Source organism: Sinocyclocheilus rhinocerous, unplaced genomic scaffold (genome assembly GCF_001515625.1).
Source record: "Sinocyclocheilus rhinocerous isolate Xijiao unplaced genomic scaffold, SAMN03320098_v1.1 scaffold853, whole genome shotgun sequence".
Classification (NCBI taxonomy): domain Eukaryota; kingdom Metazoa; phylum Chordata; class Actinopteri; order Cypriniformes; family Cyprinidae; genus Sinocyclocheilus; species Sinocyclocheilus rhinocerous.
The window spans coordinates 105,977-126,326 of NW_015627738.1; the positions used below are offsets into that span (position 1 = coordinate 105,977).

At 34.5% G+C, this 20,350-nt stretch overlaps 1 protein-coding gene across 1 annotated transcript in view; it reads left to right on the forward strand.

Annotated features, from left to right (window-relative positions):
- LOC107733414 (kelch-like protein 29) overlaps window positions 1-20,350 on the forward strand; it is a 148,695-nt gene that overhangs the window by 34,897 nt on the left and 93,448 nt on the right. Inside the window, exons 5-6 of the mRNA XM_016545019.1 lie at window positions 11,975-12,122; window positions 13,891-14,355. Of these exons, the coding sequence (XP_016400505.1) occupies window positions 11,975-12,122; window positions 13,891-14,355 (613 nt within the window). The remainder of the gene's footprint in view (window positions 1-11,974; window positions 12,123-13,890; window positions 14,356-20,350) is intronic.

A 20,350-nucleotide genomic window follows, 5' to 3' on the forward strand; every position in this document is an offset into this window, starting at 1 on the left:
CAAACAAACGTAGGGCTGCACGATAAATCGCATGTGATTGTCATGCGCATCTCGTCAGTAAAGCCGGTTCTGTGATTAATAGTAAATCTCCATCACGTGCTTTCAGATGGAGCGGCATTTCATACACAGAGCCGGAGATCACTTCAATATCGCGTTCATAATCGCAGATGAATCACATTTGATTATGAACGCGATATTGCGTAGCTTGTCAGTGTAAGTGTTTTTATTAATGCCATTAATGTTTTTGTTAATACAGCGTATAGCACGAGTCAACTAAATGAATGTAACATGGCAAAGATAAATGCACTTTTGGAAGTTGAATGTAAGGGAAATGGTGTTTCTGTGGTTTAATGTGATATTGTTGTTCATGATGAAATTTTCTTTTATTGTTGTAATTAATGTATAGCATTAACAAGATGACCCGTTGAATTCATTTTGGGAGCGATGACTGATTGAATGTATTTTTAGTCCAGTGCCTGCATATAAGATTAGGCGAGCTGACCTGCAAGCGATTAGCCTCCACCTGCACCACCTCAGCGACTAAGGTAGGACTGAACACACCGGCGTCCGCTCGCCCTCATGTCATTCCAAACTGGTATCACTTTCTTTCTTCTCTAAAACACAATTGAGAGATGTTCCCGCTTCTATGGTAGTCGATGGTAATTCACACTGCTAAAGTCCAAAAGGGATAAAACAACCCATGAAAGTGTTCATATGACTCATCCAGGTTTGATTCTGAAGCAAATGTGGTCAATTTTGATGTTGACTTTGAAGGAGTGTTATTGTGTAACACTGAGATACTATTAGATACTACTAGATACTTTTTATTATATTTCATTATTTTACGACTATAGATTGTGTTGAATTAGTTTTTATTTTATAGTTTTATTTTATTTTTTTATTTAACATATATATATGTATATATATATATATATATATATATATATATATATGAAGAGTTTGGTTCAGATATGCGATAGAAAGTTAGAAACAGAAAATAGTGGTTTTCATCTTGCCACTTTCTTGGTAAAGAAAACACATTTTTACTCAAATTAATCAAAATGGATTTATAGCGTTTTGGAACCAAACTCTTCATATATATATATATATAGTGTTTTTGTTGTTTTTAGTAGGTTTTATTTTTTTTAAATGCGTCTTTTTTTAATATAGTTAATCATAGTGATCATTATTAAGTTAATTTTTCAATTAAGTTAATTATTTAGTGCATCAGGTTAAGCAAACTTGCCCTGGCATCTATCTAAAATAAGTTTTTTTAATAAAAAAAAAAATTAAAGGTTCATCAATAACATTTAATTATTAAATAATAAAACAAATATTTCAAGTAACAGCATTTTTTTAATGGTTTCAGTTTCAAGTAAATTTGCATGAAATGCTTTTTGAAACCCATTTTTCTTCCAATCGGACATATTTCTGTGTGTTATAGGTAAGGAAAAATATAAGATGAGACTTGATTTTATACATCAGAAATTAGCGAAAATTTCCTGCAGTATAAAATTCTCACTGCAGGTGATTCTGTGTTTAATTTAGTCTAGGTGTTATTAATTTATTTACCTTTTGTTTTTTCCATGTTTTTTAAGCTTTTAGATTTTATTTTTCTATTTTATTTATTTTTCTATAATTTTTTTAATTTGTATAAATTTTATTTATTTGTTTTACGTGTAGTTTTGTTGATGGTTTTTAAGGAAGGCATTACACAACTTTTAGGTGTTGACATCAGCCTAATTTAACCTAATTCTTTTTTTTAGTTGGCTATATTAACTATATATGTAATTTTTTGTTTGTTGTTGTTTTTATTTATTTAGTTATATCTGTTATTTAGCATTGTTTGTCCATGTGCATGGATAGAGCCACTTCAAACGCAACTGTTGATGGTCACATCAAGTCGGAGAGCTTTGCGGCGTCATTACGTGCCACATGTGTTTGTTGTCTCCACTCGCGGCAAAAAAAGGAGATTGAAGCGTGTGCAGTGGTGGATCTTAGGGTCAATCTTTCTGTCATCCATCATGAAAGCCCTGCAGCCGCCCCCACCAGCGTATCTCTACAAGCCATCTCTGATAAGGAAGAGCGGGGCTGCTTATTGATCTGTGTCAAGAAGAAACTCCTGCTACCTGCTTTCATATTGCAGACAGGCCGGAGCGGGGCGGGGGAAAGAATAAAGCAATCTTAGATTTACAGACGTCTACACTGGGGAAAGTCTGGGGTCAAAAGCAATATGCTTGTGCATCTTTCATTCCACATACAAAGACGTCTTTGTGTGAAAAGATGGACGTTTTATTATTTAAAGTATCGGCATATTGGCTTCTCTCATTTTGTGATTTTATTGCGGGAGTTCAGCGGTGGCGTGAGCAGCCAATAATTGAGTGTGTGCTAAAGTAATTTGCTTGCATATTAAGTTACGAATCTCGCTGAGAAGATTGGCTTTGTGGCCTTTTCGTCTTGATCCTGTGAAAAGAGTCGCCGCTCTTGTGAGCCAGATATAAATACTGTCAAATGACTCAAAAGGGTCAATTTGTCGCATTCAGACTCATTAAAATGCAGAAGTGTTGATGAAGCTACTTTTAAAATCTTCCTACAAGCTAATTACAATACAAGCTGATAAAATGAAGTTCAACTACACTCGGGCTTTTCTAGTTATGCTACAAGCTACTAATAAAGCCATTTAATGAAGCAGTATCTTGTTAAATAAATCACTGTTTATCAGACAATATCCTTTATATGGAGCTGTATCTTTTTAAAGTGACTTTATCAGACAGTATAGTTTATTGTTACAATCAAAGAAACATTTATTTGTTTGTTTATTTACTTGTTTCATTTATTTTTCTTTAAAGTAATAAATATTACTTATTTAGTTTATTTAAAAAAAAACAGTGAGGATCTCAAATATGGTGTCACGATTAATATACATATTGATATATAATATCAAAACGCAAATTTACATTTATTCTTGTAATATAACTGAAAAGCTTTTTAAATAAGTCACTGTTTATCAGACAATAAAATGTAGTTTTACAATCAAATATTCATTTATTTGCTTTATTTATTAATTTATTATTAATTAATTTATTGTTTATTTATTTAAGTGTTCAATTATTTATTTATTGAAATAATTGCATTTGTTTGTTTGTTAAAAACAATGAGGATCTCAAATATAGTGACGCTATTAGTATACCATTGATAAACTAATTATCAACAGTAAAACTGAAAAAATGTACATTTATTCATGTAAATAAATAGAACTGTGAAGCTGTTTAATAGAGCTGTATCTTTTTAAAGAAGTCACTGTTTATCAGACTAAAATTTATTGTTATAATCAAAGAAGTATTTCATTTATTTTTATTTTTATTTTAAAAAACAGTGAGGCGCTCAAATATAGTGACATGATTAATATACCATTGGTAAACTAATTATTAATCAATAAAACTATAAATATAACCGTAAATCTGTTTAGCAGAGTGGCATGTTTTTTTTAAATAAGTCACTATATGAGACGAATTATTGTTACAAATTTATTTATTTATTTATAATTATGCTGTTATTTTTTTTATTTAGTTAGATTATTTATTATTTAAAAAAAAAATGAGGATCTCAAATATGGTTACAGTCATTATACCATTGGTGTATATAGTAAATACTGTGTACCAACTAATTATCATCAATAAATCTAAATAATCATGTAAATAAAAAAAATCAAACTGTAAGTTAGGCTTTTTTCTAGTTTTATTGACTTTATATAATTCACAGATGGTATCTGTTTGAGCACAGTTTCTAATTTTTATAACCAATATGAAAACCATGATGAACGGCAACATCTAGCAACATATGTTATTTCGTAATGTGATTTGTAATAACTATCTCCCGGTTTCACAGACAAGGCTTAAGCCTAGTCCTAGACTAAAATGTAAATCTGAGCTGTTTCAACTGAAAGAAACTTGCACTGACTGATCTTAAAACATCAATGCCTTTGTTTTGTCTTAAGATGCACACCAGTAATACTTTTTTCTAAGGCATGTTTATAAACATTACTTAAATGTCCTAATTGAACTATAGCCTAATGCTGGCTTAGGCCTAAGCCCTGTCTATGAAACCGGGCCTATATGTTGTTATTTTAAACCATTTTCACACCTCATTCATTTGGAGCCTTTGATTTGGACCCTGATGCATTTTCTCCGTTCGGTTCATGTAGGCTAAAAATGAACAGCGATGAACTGTCAACAGCATGTGCTGTGTATTTCTGCAGTCTGTATCTTATTCTGTCGAGGCTGCTGAATGTCATTGGAGTTTCCCAGCAGATGTAGAGTTACAGCGGGAACGTGACCGTACGAGTGCCGTTTCCACCATCATTTCAGACACAGTTTCATACTCTGCTCCCATTTCATTTCTTCCCCTAATCATGGCTGTCTTGTGTTTCTGGACGGCTCTCAAGACGCCCTGAAAGCTTATTGAGTATTTCAGCTGCTATCTGTAGCATGACCTCTTTCAACAGCTCCGCTCCGCTGAAGGTTTCATTTTGTCAGCTAAGAGCTCTCTCATTTAGATTTAGTGAAACTGCATTATGCAAAACGGTCAGTCAGAACATGCCAAAACACGCAGGACTCTTGAACTCTGCAGTCACTTACTGAGGGCAGACAAGAAAATGAAGAGCCTGCAAAGGAGATACTTTCTCATCGTTATGCGATTGTTTGAATTGCTCGTTATCATGCTTTTGTATTGTGCCACTTCATATTCATATTACAGATAATAACAACGGGTCTGCCACGCTGCTGTAAACAACTCATAAGTTGGCATAATTCTGCTCCATTTGGGCAGATTCAACAGTCAGATGAATTTCATTAGTCCTGCAGCATAATTGCATGATTAATTTAGCTAATTATTCCCATTTATTCTCTGATTAGACATAAAGGCCTGGTTTCATAGAGAGGGCTTAGGTTAAACCAGGATTAGGCAAAAGGGTCAATTAGGACATTTAAGTCGTTTTTTTATAAACGTGTCTTAGAAAAAAACATTACTGGTGTGCAGTAGTTTCTTTCAAAGTTTCTTTCAGTTGAAACAGCTCAGATTGACATTTTAGTCTGGGATTAGACTTAAGCCTTGTCTGTGAACCCGGGGGAAAACTATTTGGAAGGCCTTGGTAAATTAAACCAGTGGTTTTGCTTTGATTCAGATTTTACTTCGGACATCAAGTGACATCAAACCTAGTTTTTAATCACACAGAAGTCAACCAAATTGTCTAAAAAACAAACACTGAAATTGTTTTAACTTTGTCTACAAGGTGTTTATGGTTTTGTTGACTGTTTCTTTAAGGATATTAATATGTTGACATCTGTCTATTGTGACTAGGAGTTAGTCAAATAAACTCATAGAGCCGACAGTGGAAAATGAAATGAAATGAAATTAAATGAAATGAAATTAAATTAAATTAAATTAAATTAAATTAAATTAAATTAAATTAAATTAAATTAAATTAAATTAAATTAAATTAAATTAAATTAAATTAAATTAAATTAAATTAAATTAAATTAAATTAAATTAAATTAAATTAAATTAAATTATTAATTAATTAAATTAATATTAAAATAGAATAATAAAATGTACTAATAAATATAGGATAGCAAAACATCCCTAAAAATAATCATCAAAACTACCCAAAAGTATGTATGTATGTATGTATGTATAAATAAATAAATAAATAAATACACAAACCAAATTAAAACAGTTTTAGTGTTTGATTTTTACAGCATTTTGGTTTGTCTTTTGCAGTAAAAACCTGTTTGGACCACTTGATTTTATATATAACAAATACAATTTGTAACTAGAAATGAATATTATATAAATTGATACTAAATAATAAAAAATTAAATGCAAATAAGTACATAATCAATTATAAGTATTCTTTATTTTAATAAAACAGATTAGACAGATATCAACATCTTTAAAAACTATCAACAAAACTACACAACAGTAAAATGAATGAATGAATGAAGGAATACCACCTAGACAAAAGTCAAACGATTTAAATGTTTATTGAATTATTTATTTATTTTAGTTAGTTAGCTATTGAATATTATTTCAGAGAATTTTGGTTTGATTGTGCAAAAAAAAAACAAAAAAAAAACCTGGTTGTGTGTGTCTGTGTGCGCCAGAATATATAAATGGAATATATAAATAAATATAAATATGAATAAAATGCAAATAAGTAAAGTATCAAGTATAGTTAATATAGCAAAATAAACAGACCTTTTCCCTTTATATTTCCCTGTTTTAGGCCATTTTCACACCTTGTTTGTTTGGAGCATTTGATTTGGACCCTGATGCAATTTCTCCAATTGACTTGTGTAGGTAAAAATGAACAGCGATGAAGTGGGATTCCCTCAACAGAAATATATGTGTTGTGTGTATAATGACCAATTTTGCCCATGGTTTGCTGCTTCAATTCAAAAATTCAGTTTGACTGAATTGATTTCAGAGGCATTTTCTGTTCGCTTGTGAATCTGACACAGTCTGAATGAAGCCAGACATCAGAGAACAGGACCGTTGACTTTGAGACCCGTGTATTTCTGCCTGTCATTCACAGATATAGCAGTGTCCCTCACAGGTCTGAGGAGCCGTGACCCTTTTAAGAGCCTCGTCTCCTTGCTGTTGAAAATCATCTGCAGCCGCACGCTCACAGAATTCATCTCAAGGTAAAGCCGCTCCAGCCTGAAGCTTTTTCAGCGGCCAAAGGCACAAACTGAAGGCCAAGAGTTCCTCCTTTGAACCATCAACACGAGAAAGACGTGGCGCTTGGGAAGCTTCTTTCCTCGGTTCCCATCAGCGGGAGACCACCGCAGATTCCCGTCTCTGAGGATGTTTTTAAAGACGCCGCAAGCCGTAAGGAATCGCAAACTTACTTCACAAAGCCACGGTCCTGACAAATGATTGATCATCGGTTGCTGGCGGTGCGGGAGCGAGCGTTTCTGCCGGGTGAGGAAGAGGCTTCTGTGTTGACAGCAGAGATAGGAATAGCAAATAAGAGCATGACAGTGTGGATGCTCTATTTGGCTTTGTGAGAGGCGGAGAGCGATGCTGCCCAACGCCTGGTGGATTAGGATGGTTGAGGACAGCCATCCGCTCGAATGGAGACGGCTTATTTGACTGCGGGAAGTGATCCTGCGCACACACCGCCGGATGGAGGATGAGCAGAAGCATGCTGTCGTTGTTTGACAGGCCCATGTACATTAACGAACACGTGCCATTTAAAGAGACCTCGCTCTGAAGAGACGTCTGAATTATCTGCGTCATCTGAAAGCGTCGCATGGCCCTATTTTCTACCTTTCCTTACCATTTTCTGGCTGTGTTTTGCTTTATAACATCCACCTTTTACAATTCAGTCAATTCACAGGATAAAAATCAAACCAAGCCATGTCTTTTTTTTTTTTTTTATGTAAGGTATCATTTAAAAAATATATTTAAAAATCAAAAATTAAAAATTTCAAAAGTTTAGGGTCTGTAATATATAATATTTTTGAAAGATAACCAATGCTGCATTTATTTGATTAAAAAAACAGTAAATAAAAATAAGTATATATTTTATATATAATATATAATAAAACAATTTTTTTTTATTATTTTATATTTATTTTTTATATATTTTTGTTTTTATTTTATACCATTCAAAAGTTTGAACGAAAACTGTTTTCTATTTGATATATTTTAAAGGGGTCATATGATGCGATTTCAAGTTTTCCTTTCTCTTTGGAGTGTTACAAGCTGATTGTGCATAGATAAGATCCCTGAAGTTGCAAAGACTAAAGTCTCAAAACCAAAGAGATATTCTTTAGAAATCGTCTGCGCTTTCGTTTGCAGGAAATACATGTGCATGTACATGTGCAACTGCTTTACATGAGTACCGTGTGTTTCATACTGTATAGTCAGTTTTTGCGAAGAACTGAAATGGTCAGTTTTATTTTGTGCATCTGCTTTAATTCTGATCATGCACTCTGAACTTCTGACCTTGAAAGCGAGATGCGGCTTGCATAGCGTTTCCTCATGGATGCTCTTCATGCATAAACCGAAACAGAAATGGAAGTATTTTAGTAAGTCAGCTAAAATGAGCTAGAAATGTAATATTTGCCGTTTCGCTGCGCCTGCAGGCAAACAGAAAGCGTGCTTGAGTGCATGCAGTACGGCTGCAGATGAGTGCATGTGAACTCCACAGCTTTGCTATCATAATTCCACTTGCTCTCCTGGTGCACTTTGAAAACTTCAGCAGGTCACTTTCACTAAACGAAGCACCTACTTCGTGGGGGTATGAATGTGTGGCTCCTGCCTAAGGGACAGAGCGGAAAAGCTGTTTCTGGACTCCAGCTAATATTCGAACATAATCATGACATGAGCGCCGTGTTGGCCGCATTTAAATTGCTAAGAGGTGTGTGTTACACCACAGGTTTTTGACGTGGCACACGAGGGAAATTATAATTGGAAATGGCTTTATTTTTCCGCAGGTAACGTTTTGTCCACGGCTCTTTTGGACGGCCGCTGGCTGTTGACCACGTCTTCAGCGACTGGTGAAGTGGGTCAAATGTGTCATTTTGGGGTTAACATGTAAGGGATTACATGCAGTCAGCTGCTCACAGAATAAACTCTGGTTTGCCGTTGAAGAGTCTTGTAACCCTGAAATCATCCCGCTGGGGTTTTGGTGGATGATTCTGTCAGTGTTATTAGGAGGTAAATTATGTGGTTTTATTTTCTGCTGTCTTCCTCATAGTGCTCAGTAAATAAGCATAAGCCATAATAAGGGGATAAATCTTTATGTGTGTCACTGCAGATATTTCAAACCGTTTATAAACGCAAATTGGAGACTTGATGTGGATTTATGGATTTATCTAAAAAACAATGTCTGTATATCACCCCGAAATCAATAGGAGAAATATGAAAATGTATTTGATGTTGATTTGCAGATGTTCCCCCAAAATGTTTTTAAAGTAATGTTGTAATATTTCAAAAGGACTTGTTTATTAATTAAAGCTAAAAAAGTGCAGATGTTCCCCCAAAAATTCATTAAATTATTTTTTTTTATGTTTCAAAAGTATTTTATTTCAGATAGAAAGTGCTGATTTTTCACCAAAATTGGTTTTAAAATAATGTTGTAATATTTCTAATGTTTTTGTTTATTTATTTCAGCTACAAATTGTAGATGTTCCTCCAAAAACTGGCGTTAAAAAATAATGTTGTAATGTTTCAAAAGTATTTTTTTTATTTCAGCTAAAAGTGCAGATGTTCACCCCAAAATTGGTTTAGAAATAATGTTGTATTATTTCAAAAGTATTTTAATAATTTTAGATAGAATGCTGATTTTCCACCAAAATTGGCTTAAAAGTAATGTTGTAATATTTCTGTAGATTTTATTTATTTCAACTAAAAATGCAGCTGTTCTATGCGCCTGCAGGCAAACAGAAAGCGTGCTTGAGTGCATGCAGTACGGCTGCAGATGAGTGCATGTGAACTCCACAGCTTTGCTATCATAATTCCACTTGCTCTCCTGGTGCACTTTGAAAACTTCAGCAGGTCACTTTCACTAAACGAAGCACCTACTTCGTGGGGGTATGAATGTGTGGCTCCTGCCTAAGGGACAGAGTTTTAGTGAATGCAGGTGAATTTCATTACTGTCAGCGATATGAACATGCATCTCTATTCTGAGGTGAAGCAGTTTTTTTGGGGGGAAGTTTCAGATTTCTGCTCTTTCCGCATGCTTGAATCATTTTTTTATGGCGTTCACATGAAGCATGACGAGGTCCTGCCCAGTCCTGTAGCTTACAAAGAATACTTCAGTATTAATATATTAACACTGCAGCATGTGGCCGTTAATAAATAAGTATTCTTTGCGCGTTACAGCGGTCTGCAGACCGTTTCTTTTTTCTTTGTTCTTTCATATCGAGCGCACCTGCTCTGAACCGTTCAAATGTATTTGTCTGCAGACCGTTTCTTTTTTCTTTGTTCTTTCATATCGAGCGCACCTGCTCTGAACCGTTTGAGTGTGTGAGGCTCTCTATGTTTGCTTCTTAGCAATGCTTTAGACTTTTGTATTCAGATGATAGAACGATGTGCAGACTAGCACTGGATTCCACAGAAAGATTCCTACAGAATGAGAACGTCTGTCATTCATAACATTTTAAGTCCTTGCATTTTTGTGTATTTGTTTTCCTCATTATAATTGCGTTTTTAAATGCTGGTTAAGCAAAAGGTCAAATTAAAAATGTGAAACTACAACTGTAATGGACGAAAAAATGTATCTCTGCACTGTCAGACATGTGAAGTATGTAACAGACTTGTGTGTGCTCTTTATGACTGTTTACAGTTTGACGCGATTTTGCTCATTTTGTTAGGTGAACTTTAGATGAAATCTGAAACATTTTAGCAACAGCACGCTGGGATGAGGAATGTGTGTGATTCAGTCTTCCTCTGTAGATGGAATGTCTAAATACATTTTTCACATTTAAAGAAATTTTTTTTTCAGGCTTGGCAATGAAAAATGCATTGACAAACTCAACGCCCACACTTGACGCTTAAGAGGGATCTTTTTATGTTTTCTTCTTTTTATTTACAGTTTTAAAATGCATATGAAATAAAAGTGGCATAAAATCAAGAAGACGTTTAGGACTTGTCTTCAGCTACTTATTTTTCTCCTCTTCGACTTGCTTATGAAACAGCGAGTTCTGACAGCGGCATAATAAGATCCATCTTTTGCAGACACAAAAGATGAATATGAATAAAAGGCTTTGTTCCAGAAAAACAAACTGAGATTTTTTTGCTGTCTTTGGCACACAGAAATATTGTGCAAACCAGTCAGTTTTTAATTACAATGGCATACTGTACGAGTTGTCCCATTTTGGTAAATACAATTTACAAAAGTGATTTTGTATACACAAAGCATATTAAGTGCAGGTAAAATGCATAATGTTTTAAATAGCTTTTGTGAAAATAAAATGTTGGCAGCGTAACAGATATATTTATGTAAAGATGAAAAAAAAATACTTATTCTGCCCTGTATTTATTAAAATATATAATAGAATAATTATTTTAAACGATTGAATACTTCTTGAGATATAGATAGATAGATAGATAGATAGATAGATATGTGTGTGTGTTTTATTTTTTTTAATGCATTCTTGCCTGTGAAGGATCCATTTTATGCTTCAAGCCCCAATTTCTTGTTTTAATGAAAATTGTGTTTGTCTAACCATTTAATGGGATCTTTAATAAAATCGAATTGTTCAATTCATTATTGCGAGCAAAATTACATTCAGAAAATATCATATTAGCCAGATTAATTAATCAGCCAATATATGGCCAGTTAGCTTCTTAAGTCCCGAGTGTCTGTTTTCTAATTGAATTTTTATTCTGTAAATATTGAGAAAAGTAATTGTTCATATAATAATACATACTTTCATTAAACAGTGGCATGGAAATTGTTAATGTTTTTGGTCAACAAAGTCAATGCTATGGGCTGAGCATCATACTGTAGATCGACTACATGTTAATATGTTTAAGAAAAATGACATATTGTGAATGTCGAAGTAGTTTCTACAGAACAATGAGGTTTACATATCCATTTCCATTCGATTTTAGTTCCTATTTTCAGCGAAGTGATTAAAAGTCCCCCTCGATCCTGCAAAACTTCTTTCCTGCCCTTTGATTTACAGTCAATGCGAGGCAGATAAGAATTAATTAGTAAAATGTTCTCTATATAGATCTCACTTTCTCGCACCCAGTCAAATTGCTGGGGGCCGACCTTGGATTTTCCTGCATTATTGATGGCTCTAAACTAGAACAGCGGCGTAATTAAAAGAGCGAATGGAATGGAATATTAACAAAGCGAAATGATGTAGCAGTGTCTGGCAAATGGGCTGTAATTGGAAGCGTAGATGGTAATTAAAGGCTGGTCTGTTTACTCGAGACGTTCCTCTCGTTGAAACAGGTCTCTGGACACCCGTCGGCAGACGCGCAGACTCAGGGCCAGGTCCTGGCTAATAGCGTCCGGTGGGGACAAACACCCATTAACCAGTCCACGCCCTGGGACACGGATGAGCCGCCCGCAAAAAAGATGAGGGAGAAAGATATGACAGGTAAAGAGCTGAAAGCAAAGCCCACAGCGCTGTGATAACACCTCTTGTTCGTTATCTTCTCTTGCATGCATGGATTGATTGATTGCTCGAAGTGGCTTCAAATTAGGCATGGGCGATATGGGAAAAATATGATATCATATCGATTTTTTTCAGTCAGGAACATGATTTACAATCTTATCACAGTTCTTTTTCATGTTGGATTTTAAGACTATTTTGCAAGTTACTGAGCAGTACATGCAAACAAATTTCAGTGTTTAAAAATATATCCCTGCAAGATAACGAAACATGAAAGAAAAATGAATGAAAGGCCATTTAAGCCAAAGTAGGGGTGGGAGATATGACCAGGTTAATTTATTTCATTTTACTTCATTATTTATCTTTGTTATTAAACTATTTATAACTAATATTTTTTATAATTGTTATTCAAATATGTGACCCTGGACCACAAAACCAGTCTTAAGTCGCTTTTTTTAGCAATAGGCAAAAAAACATTGTATGGGTCAAAATTATCGATTTTTCTTTTATGCCAAAAATCATTAGGATATTAAGTAAAGATCATGTTCCATGAAGATATTTTGTAAATTTCCTACCGTAAATATATCAAAACTTAATTTTTGATTAGTAATATGCATTGCTAAGAACTTCATTTGGACAACTTTAAAGGCGATTTTCTCAGTATTTAGATTTTTTTTGCACCCTCAGATTCCAGATTTTCAAATAGTTGTATCTCGACCAAATATTGTCCTCTCCTTTATTCAGCTTTCAGATGATGTATAAATCTAAATTTCAAAAAACTGACCCTTATGACTGGTTTTGTGGTCCAGGGTCACATATAAACAAAGATTCAAATTACAAACAATAAGACAAATACAGTATTAGAAAGATAACTGGTTGCGCTGGTCAATTTTGAGATTTTTGGGGGGCTTTTTGGCTTTTCAAAAACATGTTGTGTCAGACTAGTGTAAAGAAAACATCCAAAATACACATTTAAAAGTTTATTTTATTGCACATTGTGTATTTGCATCTGTAAAGGTCATTTTCTCAAAATAAGTTTTTCCTTGGAAAAAAACGGTAGGTTTTTTTTTCACTTACATACACCAAACTTTACAGTTTTATTCCTATCTATATGTTGATAGTTTTTATAGAGGGTTTTGTTAATATCATTTGCCTCATTTTATACATTTTATTCCTAAAAACATGGTGAAAATGTATTTTTCCTGGCTTTCAACAGTATTTTCTTGATTTATGGGGTGATAAAAAAAGATATCCAGAATCCCCTCTGTAAAAACCTTTAACTTTAATAAGTCAAATGAAACAATAATTTTAAATTCAATTTTGAACCTGGTTTATCCAATGTTTAGATTCATTTTCTGGAAGTGTATTCAAATTAGTACATATTTAATTACATAATGCCTTATTTGCATATTTAACTGTAACAGTTCAGAAAACTTAAACAAAAAAAACTTGTGCAATTCTTAGTATAATCAATCAACTGAACAAGTATGGTGAAGTCCATTAGTCTGTTTTTTTTTACCCTATTCACCTGCAAACACATGCAGATAATAAACTACATTGTCACGTGAATGTAACTGTGATACAGATGATAATCAGACGCTATATTAATCCAAAAACAGCCATAGATCTGCAACTGATACTACTGATGATCTCTCTGTAAAGGCAGATCGTGGAGACGTTTTATTAGTTCACAATCTAATATCATCATATCACACGCTTCTACTTTAAATGCATGCTGTTTCGCTCTCTGCAGCTCCTCTATGGCCGCCGCAAGTCGCTGCCGCCGTCAGCCAAGCTGGACTCTTGGCGCACACATACGCTCTGCAGCAGCCACCAGCTTACAGCCAGGGCGCGACTGTCCAAGCACCCATCGTCGGTGTGACCCCGGCACTCCAAACCCCCCATCCACAATTACCCACACACTACCAGCTCCCACAGCAGCCTTCACAGCCAATGACCAACATGGTCCTCAACGTCCAGAGCCAATCACTCGCCGTCGGCGGCCTGCCTCCAATGCCCAGCGTCTGCCAGGTCGCCCATCCCGTCCACACGGTGGTGGGCAACGGCCACTTGACGCATACCATGGTGCAATCCGCCACCATGAGCTCCTCGGCGCCGCTGACGAACGGCCAGCAGGAAAGCACCAACAACGGCCAGCAGATGCTGAGAACGGTCGGATTGGGGAAATACGAATTCACGGACCCCTGGCATCCCAAAGGTAAATTCTGTTTCAGCCACAAATCATTTTAGAAAGTTTTCCTAGCCGTTATAATGTTTTGTTGCGCTCCTCCAGTTTCCGAAAGAATCCCTCGCTATCTTCGACCTGCACAACTTGATGATATATTTATTACTTCCCAGCCTTTCACTTTCAATAAAACCCCCCATTCATCCACACCCACAAGACGAGACGAGTCGGGGTGGATTGCCTTTCTTTTCCTTTTGTTTTTCTTTCCTACCCAACCAGCGGAAGTTCCTAATGATTTTATGAATTAGCTTCTCTGATATTCGCCAGCATCCAGGAACTATTGTGAAGATCAAATAGATTTACGGGGCAGTGGATGCTTCTACAAAATTGTTGGTGGGTCTGAAATGGCAGAAATAATTTCCATATAAATGGAAACCTTATGTAAATATAGTGTAAATGAATTTCAGTTCATATATCAACACAGTCGGGACAGGCAAGTTTAATGTACCATAGCTAATTTCTTAGGAATGATTTATTAGGGGAAGTAAACTTGTGGCGTTTGATGTAACTTGAGTAAGTCTCAACTTTTCCCGTTCTGTTTTTTGGACTCATTTTTTATATATTTTTTCCATATAAAAATGGAATAAGATTATTCAAAAGAAACCAGTATATCGTTATTGTGTGATATTATGCCCTAAAGCTCTCAAATCACCTTGATTTTCTAGCCAGCTACAGGCAGAAATCTATTTTTCTATCTCCTTATTGAATGTCATGTTGAATCGTGTGAGGTATTAATCTTCTGAAGAGAAGAGAACATAAGGCGAGTTTGCTGCCCATTTATCTGCTTGTAATTGCTTCTGGGGATGATGAGAAATCAGGTGCTCATTGTTCGTTGAATATTGACAGTTAACACTGAAATTTACAGATTAATAAGAACTGTACATTAGCGAGTACTCTTTCATGTCAACAGAAATGGCATCTCAGCCTATTTTAGTTTCATTGGTTTGTGAAAAGGTGGTGTTTCGTAATAGAATCGGACCAAAATGTGAGTTTGCTTTAAAGAAGGCTGAAGAACTTTAAGCTAGAGTTAAGCTAGAACAGCTGTTTTATGAGATGTTAATGGGTTCAGGTCATCATTTTGAGAAGATAGCATCAGAAAAACCGGCTTTTGCATATAGAAAGATGTTCGATTAACAAAAAAATTGGTGTAAGATTGATGTTGGTGGGTTTTGGTCATATTTTTATATGATAGCTTCCGAAAAACTGGCTTTTGCATGTAGAAAGGTGTTAGAATAACTAAAAAAAATGGTCTATGATTTACACTCAGAAATTGCTAGCAAATTTTGCAAATAATAACAAAGAAGTGGCAAGCAGCGCATTGAATTAAATATAAATTTTTGAAGTAAAGATTCGAATAATAACTATAATATATATATATATTACTTTTTTTTAAATATAATTTTTACAGCAAAAATGGTGGATGTTTTCAAGGACACCTGATGAAACCAGATAGATTATAGAAACAAGAACATATAAGAAATGTGATGCTCTGATGCAGACCCCGGCATTTAAATAGGACTGTGAAATGGAGAGATGCATACATTTATGCTGAGTTTTGGCCGTTCTTCAGACAAAGATTGAGACTTTGCAAAATGCATTTGAGAAAGTAAGTAATCTGATACAATGCAGGAGGAGCTGAATGCAAACTAATGGCGTCCAAAGCAGACATGCAGGGATAGATTGGTGCACATATATTTCAGATAAAAGTGTAGATGTAGAAGATTTGGCCAGGATTTATCTATAAGCAAGGCTAATGTGTTATTAAATGGGATATGCTTTTATTTAAAGCAACTTGCATTGCATTCAGTGTATATGTTTTATCGGTTCATGCATTTCATGGGAATCAAACCCATGACCTTGGCGTTCTGCTGTTTGAGCTACAGAATAGAGTGTGGAATAAAGCTCATGCTGATAATGTTGGTGCTATTGGACTCTTTCTGAAAAGCACAGGAGCATTAAAGAGCCAGCTCCACTTAATTTATCCAATTTAATGTCAACATTATGAAAAATCATAATAGATTGTGCTGTCTATTGAATGTCTGAAGACATGAAGCCTTGCATGCTCTCTCTTTAAAACCGAACCGTATCTCTGCCTCGTGAATCCAGAGTTCTCCATGTCTCTGTAAGTGTCAAGTCCAGTCTTCATTTCTAACCTCCGTCTCTGTTTATCAAGCCCCATGTGCTGCAGTGGAAGCGGATCTCTGACAGCTTGGGTTTAGGATGAATTATCACGGCTTTATCTCTCTAAACAGTAAAAGCTGCTCCACGCAGCTTGATCTGCTCCTCCTCTCCTCCGAGAACGAGAGAGACGTCCATCACAATCTCACCTGATCCTGCTGCACAAACGCTGATTAGTTCCTTGACTTAGATTAGATGCATTGATTTTTAGTAGTGTTTGCCAGGTCAAGCTTTGCTGTTACTGCTTCTATTTAGAGTTAGTGATTTAATGTTTAGAATTAAATTTCAGCACATACTGTAAAGCAATGCATCACGGAGTTGAGCTTTCCTTAAATTGTGCAGCAAATGAAGCACCTAATGCATAGGGTATCTCTTTTTCCCCACTTACGATATTTGAATTACACGTGCACTGCATTCTTGTAAGTGTGTGTGTATATAATTGACGAAATCTAAAGTGAAATATTGAGGTTGAAAGGTGTCCGTTTATAGACGTGAGAGCATGATAATTGCTTCATACTGATGACATCTGTTATTTATGTAATGTTAATCCTGTTATGTTTATGCATATTGGATATTTTGCAATGCATTGCATGGATAATAAACCATTATAGTCTTTTAAAAAAGATTTATGGTAAAAACCATCGTGGAAGAGGTAAACTTCATAAAAGCTCCAAAGTCTAGTGAGCCTCCTAGTTAGGCAGTATTTAAGGTGCGATTCAGACACAAGAGCTGTTCCAGGAGGTAGGCAGCATAATTATGCCTTTTAAGACACCTTCCTTTGGAGAAAATGAAAATTCATGAATGAAGCAAGATAAATTATTTTTAAATAATGTACTTAGAATTCATTTAATAGTAAAAAGCTTTAAAGAAATAGTTCAGCCTAATTAGTATGTAATGAAACTGTCCAAAACTGAAACAGTCATTTATGAAGGGTTAGTTTTAATTATGTTGTAGACTATGGACACAAGTATACTACCGTTCAACAGTTTGGGGTTGGTATGATTTATTATTATTATTATTAATATTATTATTTTTAATGTTTTAAAGGATAAACACCCCTGATCTGCTTTTTATACATATAAAAATAAATTAAAACTATTTATTTTATTCTTTTTATTTTGTTTTAAACATTACTGTTCAAAAGTTTGGTGTCTGTAGGATTTTTGTATGTTTTTGAAAGAAGTCTCATATGTTCACCAAGGCTGCATTTATTTGATCAAAAATACAGCAAAAACTGTAATATTGTGAAAAATTATTACCAGTTTAAATAATTGTTATCTATTTGAATATATTTCAAAATGTAATTTATTCCTGTGATGCCAAACTGAATTTTCAGCATCATAACTGCAGTCACATGATACTTCAGAAATCATTCTAATATGCTGATTTAATGCTCAAGAACAATTTTTTAAAATGCTCAAGAACAATTTTTTGAAAACACTTTTGCTACTTAATATTTTTAACACTTAAGCATACATTTAATTTATTTTGTAACATTTTCTTCTGAATTATTCGATAAATAGAACGTTTAAAATAACGTTTTCTGAAACAGAAATATTTTCAAATATCTTTATCATTATAAATAAATATCTTTACATTGTAAATATCTTTACAGTCACTTTAATGTGTCCTAGTTCAATAAAAGTATTAATTTCATAAAAAAAACAATCTTACTGACCTCAAACATTTGAATGATAGCTCACTAGGTTTCAGAACAGAGTTATAATGTATATTGCAGTTGGATACATTACGATTCAATTATGAGACTTCTGTAGTTATGTGTGTTTTTGGTCATTTTGAGTTTGTGAGACTAAATGCTTCTAGCCACACAAGCTCAATTTCATGCATTATTGCTTTCCGGAACGTGTCAGAACCCAATTCCTAATGCAATGTGACTACAAGTCATATTCTGAGCATTGCCTCAAGGGACAGTATAGCAATCATTAGCATAAACTGTCTGCTTCTACAGTCACTTTTCTGTTTCAGGAAAACTACTGTGATGGCAGAGCAGGGATTTGAAGAGAATCTTTAGGAAGTTGGTTAAAGTTACAGTTGACATGTAAAAGGCAGCTACCTGCATAATATTGCATCTGTCTTAATGTCATTTGAGGGAAATATCGCCTCCTTTTGACTGCTGAGGTTTGTTTGCACGCTTGTCAAGTATTTGCATCTGCTTATGTGTGTAAAACGTACAGTTTTGAGTGCCATTAGACCAAAATTCAGCATGTACGGTACTGATGCAAGTTGTCTTTTCTATTCAAACCGATCTGATGCTATCTAATGCTACCAAAACAAATCATAAAATGATGTTTTCTTTTTTTGTTGCATTAGTTACTGTAAAAATCTGGTAACATAGTTGTTGTGTTTTCATCTAGTGTTGCTGTATCACTTATACACTAATGGACAGAAGTTTGAAATAATTAGGTTTTTTAAATGTTTTTGAAGAAGTCACTTATGCTGATCAAGGCTGCATTTATTTGATCATAAATACAATAAAGTTTTTAAGTATTATTACAATTTAAAATGGCTGTTTACTATTTGAATCTATTTTTAAAATGCCATTTATTTCTGTGATCAAAGCTGAATTTTCAGCATCATTACTCCAGTCTTCAGTGTCACATGATCGATGCCTTGAAAGTGGACAAAACCGACTTTTTTGACAAAACGTGTTTAGGGTTCAGATCGCGCTCTATATGGAGAATAATGCACGGCAATCAGCTCTTTTTTTTTTAAAGTGGCATTTATCGGTTTTTGCAAATGAACTCTTCAATTACAAATGCGTTAATTTTCCTTTAAAATCTCCCTTCCTGGTCCCGCTAGACTGCCCTGTGCTATTTTATGATTATGATCTCCTCCAGAGAACACTGACCCACTTAAATAGAGAATAATTTCCTGCCATCCATGCTATCCCTGGCTCAAATTAATTGGGAACATTTTAGGCAGATAATCGCATGTCCTTTTCCGTATTCGTTTGTCAGACGTCTTGCGGAACAGCTGTCAGAGGCGTGTGACGTGTTGCTCTAATGAAGCTGAGACGCTTACACCGGCCAATTATTCAAATGACTGCACGGAAAGCCAGCACATGAAATGCAGAAGTGACTTTGAATGTGTTTATTTTCAGAAGCGCAATATCCTTTGTTGCGCAGAACTGGGTCTCGTCGTACATCAGCTGCTGTTTGTGGTCGCTTCTTATTAGTCATGAATACCTGTCGCGATCACGGCGTCCTGCTGTTTCAGGGGCTTTGGGAGTTGAAGAAGTTATTCCAGCACATAAAATCATTCTACTTTGGGTTCGGAGATGATTAATTATACATAAACCGTGTAGGGTATGACTCATGCATATATTCACCTTATAATTAGAATTTGATGAGCATAATTTCCTGGACATGAGGAAGTTTTGGACTAATCTTGGACCTGAAAAGACCATCACTGGAGAACATTGTAATGTTTACCAGTGATATTTTATCCCAAAATCTGAAGGAAAAAATATATATCTTTTTTTTAGTCTATCTCTATAAGCCTATTTTTAGGAAAAAATATAAAATTCTAAATTGTCTATTTAAATTATTATTATAATTTAAATATTAATTGGTAAAATTATTACTGTTATTATTATTATTACTCCTAAAAATAAGCAGTTTTTACAAACACACACACACATATGCAAAAAGAATACTATTTTGTAATATTTACTATTAATAACAAATAATTTAAATGCATATTTATATATAATTTAAATTATTATTACAATTAATATTTTTTTTGCCTTGTGGCATTATTTTCATGACAA